The sequence below is a fragment of the Heterodontus francisci genome, chromosome 18, assembly GCF_036365525.1.
Source record: "Heterodontus francisci isolate sHetFra1 chromosome 18, sHetFra1.hap1, whole genome shotgun sequence".
NCBI lineage: Eukaryota > Metazoa > Chordata > Chondrichthyes > Heterodontiformes > Heterodontidae > Heterodontus > Heterodontus francisci.
The window spans coordinates 64,764,856-64,779,572 of NC_090388.1; the positions used below are offsets into that span (position 1 = coordinate 64,764,856).

At 41.3% G+C, this 14,717-nt stretch overlaps 1 protein-coding gene across 2 annotated transcripts in view; it reads right to left on the reverse strand.

Annotated features, from left to right (window-relative positions):
- The window catches only part of LOC137379688 (calcium-dependent secretion activator 2-like), a 796,052-nt gene that overhangs the window by 508,908 nt on the left and 272,427 nt on the right, over positions 1-14,717 (reverse strand). For both annotated transcript variants that reach the window (XM_068050896.1, XM_068050894.1), the window contains exon 3: positions 3,884-4,216. In XM_068050896.1, the coding sequence (XP_067906997.1) occupies positions 3,884-4,216 (333 nt within the window). The remainder of the gene's footprint in view (positions 1-3,883; positions 4,217-14,717) is intronic.

Sequence of the window (14,717 nt, forward strand, 5' to 3'; positions counted from 1 at the left end):
GCACAACATTTACCTGATAACAGCTTTGAGCATTTTACTGAATGAGTCTGATATTGGCCATCATACTGGCTTGCAAAACCATCCTACTAACAGTGCCAAGCAGTAATGACTTGCACATCTGACTTCTACTAGCCATCCCACCCATCTGACAAGTGACTTGGCCTTTAATTTTCCTGACTGCTGCATAGGAACCAGAACAAGTAGCATCTTTCCACTACAAAAGACCCTAAATAAAAGGAGTTCAGGAAATCTGAACCCAGTGTCCGGTTGACAGCAACCCGCAGCATAGCATAAAACTGCCTGTAATTTGGCGCTGCAATTACTGACCTCAGTCAGGCAGGCATTAACAATGCCTGGTGTGGGATTGATTTGCACTGGCACAGTTAGGGACGCTCACCTGATACAAAAGCACAGCACTTCAAATCATGCAGTTCAATCTCCAGCAGCCTGTCACCCAAAACTAATTGCTGTGATATTCACTGCTGGCAAGGAAAATCACTTTGAAAAGAGCAAAGAATGCAGACTTCCAGAGCATTGTGACCTGACCCAGTAGTTAAAGCCGGAGTTCCGGGCCTCAACGTCAATCTTTTGCACGCCTGCTCCCCCTCACAGAAATGAAGGCATCTCCAAAAAGCAAGAAAATTAAATGCAGAAAGCATTTAAAGGAAACTGCTGCCTGGAACAAGATATTCCCCTTGCCTCAATCACCGTCTCATCACATGCTAACATCCATGGGAGTCCCCCGAGCTGCCAACCTGCCTACCAGAAGGAGAACAACCGCAATGTTCAAAGGATCTGCTACAGTTCCTCTGAACAGTGCAACAGCAACTGAAGTTACTGCTAAACCAGTGCATTGTGCACACATATGGAATCCTTTAGCAACTGTTAACACAGCTGATCTGCTGGTCCCAGCACACTCAGTCTTCCAATGCCTGACCCAGGAGAGACTTGGCTCTGCCGGCAGGGAGTTTCACTGCGGTGCAGGGTGAAGTGTTCCTCCAGTTTCACCTGGAGGTCCTTCCTATTGAGTGAGATGGTAAACTGAGGTGCTCTCTGCCCTGTCAGGTGGCCATAAAAGTTCGCATGGCACTATCTCAAAGAAGAGCTGGGGATTTCACCAGTGCCCTGGCCAACATTTATCCCTCAACCAGCATCACTGAAACAGTGAACCTTTGGAATTCTCTACCCCAGTGGGCTGTGGAAGTTCAGTCATTAAGTATGCTTAAAGCAGAGATTGACAGATTTCTAAATAAAAATGACATACGAGCATACAAATTCAGAGCAGGAGTAGGCCATTCGACCCCTCGAGCCTGCTTCGCCATTCAATAAGTTCATGGCTGAACTGATTACTCCACATTTCCACCTATCCCCGATAACCTTTCACCCCTTGCTTATCAAGAATCTATCCACCTCTGCCTTAAAAATATTCAAAAACTCAGCTTCCACTGCCTTTTGAGCCAGACAATTCCAAAGACTCACGACCCTCCAAGAGAAAAAATTTCTCCTCATCTCTGTCTTAAATGAGCAACCTCTTATTTTTAAACAGTGACCCCTAGTTCGAGATTCTCCCACAAGGGGAAACATCCTTTCCATATCCACCCTGTCAAGACCCCTCAGGATCTTATATGTTTCAATGGCACCCCATCTACAAACATTCACTCCCTCCACCACCGCCGCACAGTGGCAGCAGTGTGTACTATCTACAAGATACACTGCAGCAATGCACCAAGGCACCTTAAACAGCACCTTCCAAACCCGTGGCCTCTACCAACTGGAAGGATAAGGGTAGCAAATGCATGGGAACAACACCACCTGCAAGTTCCCCTCCAAGTCACACACCATCCTGACTTGGAACTATATCGCCGTTCCTTTACTGTCGCTGGGTCAAAATCTTGGACCTCCCTTCCTAACAGCACTGTGGGTATACCTACCCCAAATGGACTGCAGCAGTTCAAGAAGGCAGCTCAAGGGCAATTAGGGATGGGCAATAAATGCTGGCCTAGCCAGCGACGCCCACATCCCTGAATGAATAAAAAAAAAATCAAGTCACCTCTTACTCTTCTAAGTTCCAGCGGATACAAGCCTACCCGGTTCAATCTTTCCTCAAAAGACAGCCCGCCCAATCCAGCTATTAGTCCAGTAAACTTTCTGTGTACTGCCTCCAACGCATTTACTTCCTTCCTTAAATAAGGAGACCAGTACTATGCACAGTACTTCAGATGTGGCCTCACCAGTGCCCTGTATAGCTGAAGCATAACCTCCCTATTTTTGTATTCAATTCCCCTTGTGATAAACGATAACATTATATTAGCTTTCCTAATTAAGTGCTGTACCTGCATACTAAACTTTTGCAATTCATGCACGAGGACATTCAGATCCCTCTGCATCTCAGAGCTCTGCAACCTCTCACCATTTAGATAATATGCTTCTTTCTTATTCTTCCTGCCAAAATGGACAATTTCACATTTCCCACATTTTATTCCATCTGCCAGGTCTTTGTCCATTCACTTAACCTATCTATATCCCTTTGTAGCCCTTCCTTATGTCCTCTTCACAACTTACTTTCCTCTCTATCTTTGTGTCATCAGCAAAGTTAGCAACCATACCTTCAGTCCCTTCATCAAAGTCATTTATATAAATTGTAAAAAGTTGAGGCCCCAGCATAGATCCCTGTGGCACACCACTCGTTACATCTTGCCAACCAGAAAATGACCCATTTATGCCTTCTCTCTGTTTCCCGTTAGCTAGCCAATCTTCTATCCATGCCAATGTTACCCACTACACCATAAGCTTTTATTTTCTGCAATAACCTTTGATGTGGCACCTTATCAAATGCCTTCTGGAAATCTAAGTACAACACATCCACCGGTTCCCCTTCATCCACAGCACATATAACTCCCTCAAGGAACTCCAATAAATTAGTTAAACATGATTTCCCTTTCACAAAACCATGTTGACTCTGCCTGATAACCTTGAATTTTTTGAAGTGCCATGCTATACTGTCTTTAATAATAGCTTCTAACATTTTCCCTAAGACAGATGTTAAGTTAACTGGCCTGTAGTTTCCTGCTTTCTGTCTCCCTCCCTTTTTGAATAAAGGAGTTACATTCACTATTTTCTAATCTAATGAAATCTTCCCCAAATCTAGGGAATTTTGGAAAATTAAAACTAACGCAAAAACTATCTCACTAGCCACCTCTTCTAAGACCCTAGGATGAAGTCCATCAGGACCTGGGGACATGTCAGCCTGCAGCTCCAACAATTTGTTCAGTACCACTTTCCTGGTGATTGTAATTTTCTCGGGTTCCTCCCTCCCTTTGATTTCCTGACATAAGAGGATATGAGGATAGTGTGGGAAAAAGGCATTGAAGTGGAAGATCAGCCATGATTGTATTGAATGGCAGGGCAGACCCGATGGGCTGAATGGCCTACTCCTGCTCCTCTGTTCCTATGCTCCTAACAGATTATCTCATCATTTATATCACTGCTGTTTGTGGAATCTCGCTGTTCAGAAATTGGCAACATTACAAAGGTGACCATGCTTCAAAAAATACTTCACTGACTGTGAAACACTTTGGGGTGTCTTAAGGTCATGAAAGGTGCTTTATAAATACATGTCCAATTGCAAGCCCTTTCTTTCCTTAACCAAACCCTTAAGAAAGTGGTATTATACAATCTGACCAATGGAGTGGCATGAACTTTAACTTTAATGAAACATACAAAGAAATAAAACCCATTATAGGTACTGTAAGGGTGTACCCATCATCACGCTAACAGATATTATATGGTGTATATGAGCTGGACTGCATTCCCTCTTTACTTTCAAATGAGGTTACTGCTATACTTCTTAAGGTCAATATGAAAACCTGGTTTTGCAGCTTACCTGGCAAGCATTATAAAGTAACTGATGTTCAATTTTCTTAATCCCAAGGATCTGCTGGAACATTTCATACAGTTGTTCCTTGCTGAGAATGAGTTCTGACGCTGCACTCAAGGCCATCCGGACAGGCTTACTGCGCAGATCCTCTTCGCCTCTGTAAATAGCATCAAACTTGGCCATCCAGGAACTGAGCACGGTCTCCTTGCTAAGGCCATCGATCTCTGGCAAACTGCGGACCCGCTTTTCAATGTTCTTTTTAAAGACATCTCGAAAGTCGTTTGCAGAGCACCCTCCACTGTGAACCATCCTGGCCACACGATCACTTTTGAGAAAGCTCTGGTTGGGAAAAAAGGGAATACTCCGCATTAAATTTCAGCAGCACCTGACTTAACAAGCAGAAAATGGTGGAAATGCAAAGCAGGTCCATCGTTCTTTGTAAACAGAAATAAAACAGGTTACCACTTCAGATACAAGCTTTTTGTCAACCTAAAAACTGAAATGCCTTTAAACAGTACTGAACTCAAAAACAGGCTAGAAGCTATAAGTATTCCAATTGAAAAAGAAGTTAATGCATTGAATAGTCCCCATCATACTTATTAGAAAAGAAGAAAACTGATAAATTATCTAAAAGATCATCTTAGTGAGTATATTAAAAGAACAAGGAAAGTAGCTAAGATGCTATTAAGGTACAGGAAAGACCTGTGAGAATAACTACTTTTTATCTAGTTTTTTGCTTGGTGGCTATCCCTTCACATCCAATCACAACATATAAAAAGGAGTTTAAAAGCCAGTGTTAATTAATTGTAATTTTAAAATCTAAGTCCCAGCCTAGCTCAAGACAAGTGTTGTGTGGAATGGTTCAACCTGTTGTTTGAACTGTACGTTTGATGGGCGCAGCCAAGCCACATTCAAATAGACACATTATTTTGCCACTTCTTCAGTTATTTATGTGACAGCCAGTTGGTTCAGAATCCAGTTATCAATTACTCAAATCCACAACTGTTGTTGAATACCCATTTGCCTGAATTGAGCTGAATGGGATTGAGTTGAATCTACTTGCAATTTCCAAGAGTCATGTCACACTAGCTCAGCTTCTGCAGTGGTGAGAAATATATGAAGAACACAGTTCTATACAGATATCATATTAACTCAAAGAATTCAGGGTCGTGAGTGCAACCTTTTCCAATTTTTCCTTTTGATGAGCCAGATAGTATAAATGTTTTTGTAAACATGCGATATTACTGTTATTAATTCATTTGTTCATAGAATTACACAGAACTTGACAGCACAGAAACAGGCCATTTGGCCTGACAGGTCATTTCCAGTGTTAATGCCCCACCCCAGCCTCGTCCCACCTTACTTTACCCTATCAACATATTGGGCTGAATTTTACAAGTCCTCCGTCGTCAAGGATCATGGTAAAGGGGCCCAGCAAATTCTTTCAGCCCGGACCCCCGCGCTGAGAAGGCCCCACCGCATTTTACTGGCGGCGGGGCTTTCATTGCAATATGTTAATGAAAGTTAATGCATGCAAATTAACTTACCTTGTCCCAGCGGCAGTCCCACACCAATATTCCAGCCACTGTCCGGAACACCAGCGCCTTCGGAACGCCATTCGGTTATTGGGAAAGGGCTTCCAGCTTTCATTTATTTATTTTTTAAAAACAAGATTCACCATAATATGACTTTAAAAATACAAATTTCATCTAAGGGCTTTAAGACCTTTAAAATGGCGCTGGGGCCTGCTCGGTGGCGCCCGACGCTGTTGCCCGGGAGGGAGCAGCTGCCCCGTCTATGTCATTAGGGGCAGCCGCTCCGCCCCCTCCATTTAAATGAGTCCCCGCATGAAATATCGTGGGGAGTCAGCAACGGCGCACCCCAGGGGCAGACCGGCAATCTCGGAGCACGCCACCATGATTTGCAGCGCACTCAAAATTCAGCCCACTAACTTTCTCCCTCATGTACTTAAATATATTGTTTTCCCTCAAATACATCTATGTTATTTTGCACTCCATGAGGTAGGTAATGAGTTCAAATTTACGTCACAGTTTAAACCTAACAATGAGGTTTAACCTGTGATAGTCTACCTCTCAATCACCACAGTAGCAGAATCCAGTGCAACCACAAATTAATTCCAGTAGCTAAAACATCAGAAAGATTGTTCTGTTTGTTATTCTGAACAAATGATCAAACTCTTTCTCAGCCACTATGGATCATGAAGTTATTCCTGAGTCAGAGAGTTGTCATTTACCTATGGGCGTGATACTACTATCATGCTAGGCCCCCCACCTGCCAAGAATGAGGCACATTAATTTTGTCATGAACATTGATTTTAAATCTGCTACTGGAGTGAGGGGAGGACTTGTTGAGCAGATCAGCCGTGACTGGAAAATACATTTGCATACTAACAGATGGTGTTTGGAAGGACAAAGCAACAATTCCCTGACATTCAACCCACAATGGACTTTTGATCACCAGACGTTGAAGGTGGGGGAGCTCACATTCCAGGTTGACTGCTAAGATAGCCAAATACAAAAATGGACATGGACAAACCAGCTAATCACATGACTAACCTGCTGGACAACCTGAGTTTTTTTGAATTTGTACCAACAGTTTGCTCTTGGATTGAAAAGACCTCTCCTGGTTCGCTCGCCACAGTCTCTCCTGTCTGCTCCCATCTCTTTTTCACGGAATTCCAAAACCCACTGAAGACACATGAACTCCAAGAGAGAAAAGTCTACTACAGCAAACAAGGTTTAAGAAGAATACTGGGCACCAACAAAAAGCAAGATCTACCTATAATCAAGGACTCTACAGTGAGTTCGAAGAACCGTAACAACAACTCTTCAAACATTGCCTCAAACTTTTCCACGGTATTTTTATTCTGCTCTTTTCTGTCTCTATTTGCATGTGTGTATCACATATGCATGCTAGTGTCGGGTGCGGCATGTATCCGTAGGTGTTAACCGAATTAGAGTTTAAGTTCAATAAATTTCAACTTTTCTTCTTTAAAGTTGAGAAAACCTGTTGTGCTGGTTTCTTTGCCTTATAATTGGAAAGCGATGAACAAGGATTCACCAAGGTGGAGCTAAAAAGTGTGTTTAATAAAACCCTGTTACAGTAAGACTGATACGGTCAATCATAGACTCTATTTTTATCCCAGAATAAAACACACCAACCAGGTTTCTTTAATAAACAACAAAAGTATCCATTTATTATAAAACAAGTCTTAACCAGTAATGAAGTAAAGCATAAACACACAGATTGAAATATTAAAATTCCCTTTTTACCTTAGCCCCTCACACTCACACATACACACACATACATTGGTTAACTGAAAAAAAGGAATTTTTGTTTTTAGAGCTCTATTACAGACAAAGAAACTTGGGCTGAATACTTACTCAAACTTGAAGGAACAGCAGATGAGATGTTGTGTTTCAAAACTGGCATACAGTCTGGCCTTCAAGTACATGTAAATGGATCACTGGGATCTTTTAGAACAGTTTTTTCAAGTGGCGTTCAGAATTAATTTAGCAGGCTTTTCTTCAAAGACAGGAGATGAGATCAGTTGTCATAGTGGACTTCTCAAAGTCTTTTAGAGAGGTCCTGGAAAGCTGAGATGGGTTGTGGTCTTCTCCCCTTCATTAAGAATTCTCTTCCCTCCTTGGAGGTTCTCTTCTCTCCTTGGAAGTTCTCTCCCTTTTTTATACAGTTCAAACCCAATTGAAAACAATTCAAAAGCAAAACCGACAACATGAGATCAACCTTTTGACCTCCATCAATCTTGACCTGTCATTTCTTTGTAAACAACTTCTCTAGGTGCCAAAAGTTCTCTGTTGTTTATTGAGCTGGAAGTCAGGTGGTTTCCCAAAAAGGCTTGCTGTTGTTGCTGGAAGTTAAGTGGTTTCCTGGAAAGGCTTGTTCTCCTCATAAAACATCTCAATGCCCCTTTTAAAAAACATTTCCATGGACTGTTTTTCAAAGTCAAGTGGCCTTTACATGACCCCCTTTGAAAACCCCAAAGTTTAACATTTCTTCAATCTTTCAAAACTGAATCCTCAAAAAATATATCTAACAAAGCATGTAACTAACAAAAATGGGACAAAATGCGATCATGGTAAACAAGGTTCTGTCAGCAGATGTGGATGCAACAATTTATTAAATATCTATTAAACCCCCCACCTTAAGACATTAGGTGGTCAGATAGATGTTGTATAGATGATAAGCATTTGATTATAAAGCTTACATTTAACAAACCCAGAGGAATAGATTTAGCAGAGAATTAACATAGCTGTTAAATAACGAGCAGACTGCTTTATGAAGATTAGCCCGTGTAAAGTTACTGCACTTCAAAAGTAATTTATCGTGTGAAATGCCAAAGACACTTTTGAATTCCAGGTGTTAACAAGCATTATTAAATTCATGTTACCAGCTTTTTAAAATGAAAGAAAATTAAAAGGAAATTTTAGTGTAAAGGGTTAAGCATTTGGATTTGTAATACTTAATCTTAGATCAGCACCAGTTGTTTTAAAACTCGAACGGGCTGAGTTTAAATTAATCATAATTACAAGGCATTTCCATGAGCCAATGTGATATGCAAGGATGGAAAGTATGGAATAAGCACACATCATTTCATGTTCCTTTGTCCTTCCTTAAGGTTTATTCTTTTAAGTGCTGTAAATATTCATCCATTGCAATGCATAGAGACATGCAGAGGTGAAAAAGGGCAAATGGATTCTCACACACAGTGTCCAATTCTTAACACAACACTCAATACTATCTGTTTGTTAAGAGACAATTCTATTCTCCCCAGACTCCAGTGAGTATTTACTAACTGGCATACAGGATCATTTGTGAAATATTCCCCCACCCCCACCCCACACACAATTCTGAGCACTTGTCCTTGCACTAAAATTCCCTTTCAATGGCGGCCTGTCTGGATCGCTCCTGGTTCCACACTATTGTAGCTCAGCTGTGGTATGGGTTCAGCGACTGGCTGCTTCCCAGCACATGTCGTTTCCGTGGCAACACTTCAGTGGCAGATGCAAGAAGCCCAGTAATGCACCTGAGTCTGAGTAGCACAGGATTGTCCCAGCACCAGTTGCAAGAATGGTGGGCCACGTAAGAACTAAGGTGGATATTCTCAGACAGGAAAAATGGGCATTTTTTTTGGAACAATTATGCATTTTAACCTAATGCTACAATTTATCTTCAATGGGACAAGTACTGGAAAGTAAATTTAAAAATACTTATCTAATGATGAGGCTAACTAATACTTTCAGTGTGTGCTGGTGCGATGATAATAAACACATGCATTTCCTTCCCAAAGGACAAACATCATCTGTTTAAATTAGAACAGGTATCTGTGTCTAGCACAGTGTAACAAAAGGTTGGGGAAAAGCCTTATAACTGGGATTAATTAAATTCAAATTTTATAACAACTGATTCATCTTGTACTTGACCTTCACTTTTAAGTGCCTGTTTTATCTTTTTAAAAGTAAACATTAGCTAATTTATTAATGCTTGCAGTTAGATGGTGCTTAATTCCAAAAACATCTCAACATTTCACACAAAGAATTACTTTTGAATTGCAGTGACTGTTGTTCTGTGGGAAAATCTTTAGATAACAGGCAGTGTTGTGATATTACAATTCTCTACTGTTACAAAAGTGCTTCCTTTTTAAATATTTTATTTTGTTGAGGACTTGTGTTAAAACTGAAAAGATTCCTTCAAAGTGTTTTTTTTTTAAATCAAGTTCACCGACAGGACAAGATGTTGTTTGAAAGCCATCTGTGCTGGAGGCCACCTGTGGTTTGGGCTCAGAAAACAGCAGAACCCGTAGTGAAAAAAAAAATGGTTACAGAGAAGCCACATGGCAAGGTTTATGGAGGTCAGGATGTCAACTCACTGTTTGGGGTTTGAACATTGTTTTCAGTTAGTTATGGTGTGAACTGTTTGAAGACCGTTGGTGTTTTCCTGCCAAAAAGAAATCACCCAGCTCACCTCCTTCTCTACCTTCTGAAGAAATCCTGCCAAGATCCAGAGAGGGAAAAAAAAATCCCTGGTGCCATATTGCTCCAGAGGAGCTGAAAAAAAATCCTGCTATTTAAGTGTGTGCTGGTGGAAAAACCTCGATGACATATTTCTCCTCGAAAGCCTACTAGAATAATTCTCAACATCTCCAGAACGAACTGCTTCTGAAACGATCCTAGTGACCCATCTCCGCATACCTGGATATCAGACCAAAAAAGGGACAACTGACTTCCTTCCATATCTTCTTGCTTTTTTCCTCAAGAATTAGCAAGCATTTGTCCAAAGTAGTTTTTTTTTTGCCTTTTTTTGTAACAGACCTCTACAGAGAGAATTTCTGTATTTTGTCCAATGTGTGTGTGTAGTTGGGGAATTTTTAAAATGGGGACTTTCATATTTTAATTGGTGTGTTACTGCTTTGCTTCATCACTGGTTAAGTCCTGTTTTATAATAACTGATAATTTTGTTGTTTATTAAAGAAACCTGGTTGGTGTCTTTTGTTCTCGGATAAAAAAAAAGTAAGAGTATATGACTGGCTGTATCGGTAACCGGGTAAACAGTTAAATAGATGTTGTGACCTGTGGAGAAGTGAAACGAAAAAACACAGTGCACTCCTCCCACCTCAGTCGTAACATAATTGGGGGCTCATCGTCTGGGATACCCAAAGCTGACGACGTACAATAGTAAGTGGGGTGATACTAATTGAAAAGACAAAAAGAAAAAAACAGGTTTTTTGTGCCTTAGAGTAAAATTTACACTACCAGAATGTCTTTGCCAGTTGCTATGACCTTTCTGGGGAAGGAGGATGTATCCTTGAGTGCTTTGAGAAACTTAACCAAGGCTAGGCTAAAGGATTTGGCAGAAGTGTTGGTGTTAGAGTTAAAACTTGGAGCTAAGAAAGCAGACATAATTGCAGTAATAGCACAGCATTTGCACTTAGAAGAGGGCAAACCACACAGTGGTACAAGTGAATTAGCTAAAATTCAGTTGCAGATGTGGCAGCTTGAACTTGACAAAGCAAAAGCAATAGAATTGGAAAAACTTATGCTTGAATTTCAAAGAGAAAGTGAAAGAGAAGGAAGGGAACTCCAGTGAAAATTTTGGTAGGGAAAGATCTGACTCCAGTCCAGCACCCAGTGGAGAGCTGTTTAAATCTGTACAAGCCCTCCCAAAATTTGAGGAAAGGAACGTAGAGCTATCTTTTCAAAAAAAATGAAAAATGCCAAGATAGATGAAGTTGCTAAAGTAAAACTGGACACTGCTTATGCAAAGCAGGTTGATGGGCAGAGTTCATAAAGTTTATGCCATGCTTTCTGAGGAGGCTTCTGCAGATTACGAGATAGCAAAAAGGCTATTCTTGCTGCTTTATGAGCTGGCCCCTGAAGTGTACAGCAGAAATTTCAGAACCTCTGGAGACAGCCTGGGCAGACTTATATAGAATTTGAGAAGGTAAAGCAAATTAATTTTGATCGTTGGATACAGGCACTAAAGGTAGAGGCCACGTATGCAAACCTTAGGGAAATAGTTCTGCTGGAAGAATTTAAAAATTCACTCCCTCCATTAGCAAGAACCCATGTAGAGAACCAGAAAGTTTCAACAGCCAGACAGGCAGCGGAAATTGCTGATGTTTACATGCTTGTTTTCAAGCCCAAACCCTTTGTCCGTTACCCCCACAAACCTGAGAAGGATAGAAATTGGGATCGTGAAAGGAAGGCAAGTAGCGGGGGGACAAGAAAGGACAGCTGGAAATGCCCTGGTATCCAATGCTCAGGCCGGAAAGGAAGGTGCTGAGGGTGGAAGTGAAATCTGAAAGCCTAAGTGTTACCATTGCCACAAGGTGGGACACCTTCGTGCAGAATGCTGGACTTCTTGGGGTACACAAGGCCAATACAGAGAAAGGGGCTCTGACTGGGAGTATGACAGATCAGGCTGTAGCTCTGACTGCAACTGTAAGGCCAAGTACAAAAACTGCTGTGAGTGTGCGGGACGTGAACAAGATACCTGAGAGTTATGGGGAATTCTTGTCAAAAGGAAAAGTAACTCCTTATCCCTCAAGTGAGGTAGGTAAACCTGTAGTTATACTTAGGGATACAGGAGGCACCCAAACTCTTTTGCTGGAGGAAGGCATAACTTTTCCACCAGAGAACGCATTGAATGCCAAGGTTTTAGTGAATGGTGTTGGTGGAGAGTATATATCTGTACTTTTGTATCAGGTACACCTAGAGTGTGACCTAATGTCTGGAACGGTAACTGTAGGAGTTGTCCACAGTTTGCCGGTAGACGGAGTCGACCTACTCCTGGGGAATGATTTAGCCAGAGAGAAGGTAGTAGCTTCTCCAGTAGTCACGGAAAGACCAAGTGAAGTTAAAGAGGCAGAACAGTTGCAGGAAAAACTTCCAGGAATTTTTCCTCCATGTGTAGTGTCCCGAGCAATGGCTAAACAAGTCACATTGTCAGAGGTAAAAGTGGCACCACAGACAGATAGTCGAATATCTGAAACTTTCTTTGGGGATTTGGATAATCCAAAGGAAACGTTCAATAAGTCTTCCCTGATCAAGGCTCAGCAAGCTGATCCAGAGTTAAATAAAGTGGCACAATCAGCTCTAATGGAAGCTGAGGCAAAGAGAGTTCTGGAAGGATACTATATTAAAAATGGGATTCTGATGAGCAAGTGGAGAGTTTCTCACAGACCTGTGGACGAAGAATGGACAGTTGTTCATCAGATAGTAGTACCACCCAAGTATCGCTGGGAAATTCCTATAGCAGGATATGTGGGGATCTAGAAGACCCAATCACATTTAGGTCGACATTTTTACTGGTCAGGTCTTTCCAAAGACATGATGCAGTTTTGTAAAACATGTCATTCATGCCAGGTTGTGGAAAACCGCAACCTGTCATAAAACTGGCAGCTCTAATTCCCATAACAATTTTTGGGGAACCATTTAGTAGAGTGCTGGTAGACTGTGTAGGACCTTTACCAAAAACAAAAGTGAGACATCAATATCTAATCGCTATCATGGATATGGCTACTCGGCTCCCAGAGGCCATTCCCTTGAGAACAATTTCTGCTAAGGTAGTAGTAGCGAAGTTAACCCAGTTCTTTACTAGATATGGATTATTGATTGAAATTCTGTCAGATAAAGGTTCCAATTTTATGTCTAAACTTTTTCAGGAAGTTATGAATAATTTGGTATAACACAGCTAAAGTCTTCAGCATACCACCCACAGACACAAGGAGCTTTAGAATGGTACCATCAGACCCTCAAAATGATGATCAGGGCATACGGTCATGAATATCCCCATGATTGGGATTAAAGGGCTAGAATTTCTTTTATTTGCCACTAGAGATTCACCTAATGTGTCTACTGGTTTTAGTCCTTTCAAATTAGTTTATGGACATGAAATAAGAGGTCCTCTAAAACTAATTAAAGATAAGTTTTTTGAACAGAGGGATGAATCTTCTGTGTTAGATTATTTATCTGTGTTCTGGGAGCAGCCTGCAAAGTGGCTCAGGAACACCTGAAAGCTTCCCAAACAACGATGAAGACATGGGCATACAAGCATGCCAAGACCTGAACATTTCAACCAGGGGATGAGGTGTTAGTATTACTGCCTTTACAGGGTGAACCGCTGAAAGCATGGTTCAGTGGTCCATATAAAAAATGATCAAAAGAATTAGTAAAGTAAATTATTTGATTGACACCCCAGATTGCCAGAAAAAGAATTCCTGTTTCATATCAATATGTTGAAACAATATCATCGCTGGGGGGAGGATAAGCAAAAACAGGTATGTCAGGTAGTAGGGACAGTGAAAGATGACACGAATAGTGAGGATGAGGCAGAAGGAGGCCTAGACAATTCTCAAATTGAACCTCCTACTATCTGGTTAGCTAATACTGAACTGTTAGAGAGATTGGAAACTATGCTTTCATATTTAGATGCAGAACAACGAGAAGATCTAACAAGGCTAGTCACAGCATTTAAAGAAGTCTATAGGGACAAGCCAGGATGTACAACCTTAGTCACACATGATGTGGATGTAGGAGAATCCTTTCCTATAAACAGCATCCTTGTTGCTTAAGTCCAGGGAAACAGGCCCAAGTGAAAGCAGAAATCCAATACATGTTGGAAAACCACCTAACTGAACCCAGTCAAAGCAGCTGGAGTTCCCCAGTGGTGTAAGCACCTAAACCTGATGATTCTACATAGACTACAGAAAGATTAATGTAGTAACAAAGGCAGACTCCTACCCAATTCCTCGCTTGGAAGACTGTATTGACAGAATGGGCAGTGCCACGTTTCTTACAAAAATAGATTTGTTAAAGGGATACTGGCAGGTTCCTTTCACACCCCGAGCTAAAGAAATATTGGCCTTTGTCACACTAGCCAGTCTTTTCCAATGCCTATTGATGCCATTCGGCCTAAAACATGCCTCAGCCACTTTTCAAAGACTAATAAACCAAGTGGTAGCCAGTGTTCCTAACTGTGTGGTTTACCTTGACGATGTGCGGGTATACAGTGACACTTGGAAGGACCACTTGGAACAATTAGAATAATTCTCGACTTCTCCAGAACGGCCTGCTTCTGAAATGATGCAAGTGACCCATCTCCGTATATCAGGATGCCACACTAAAAAAAGGACAACTGACTTCCTTCCATATCTTCTTTCTTTCTCATCAAGAATTAGCAAGTATTTGGCCAAAGTCGTTTTTTTTTCGTCTTTTTTTTTGTAACAGACCTCTGCAGAGTGAATTTCTGTATTTTCTCCAGAGTGTGTGCGAGTGTGGTTGGGGAATTTTAAGAAGGG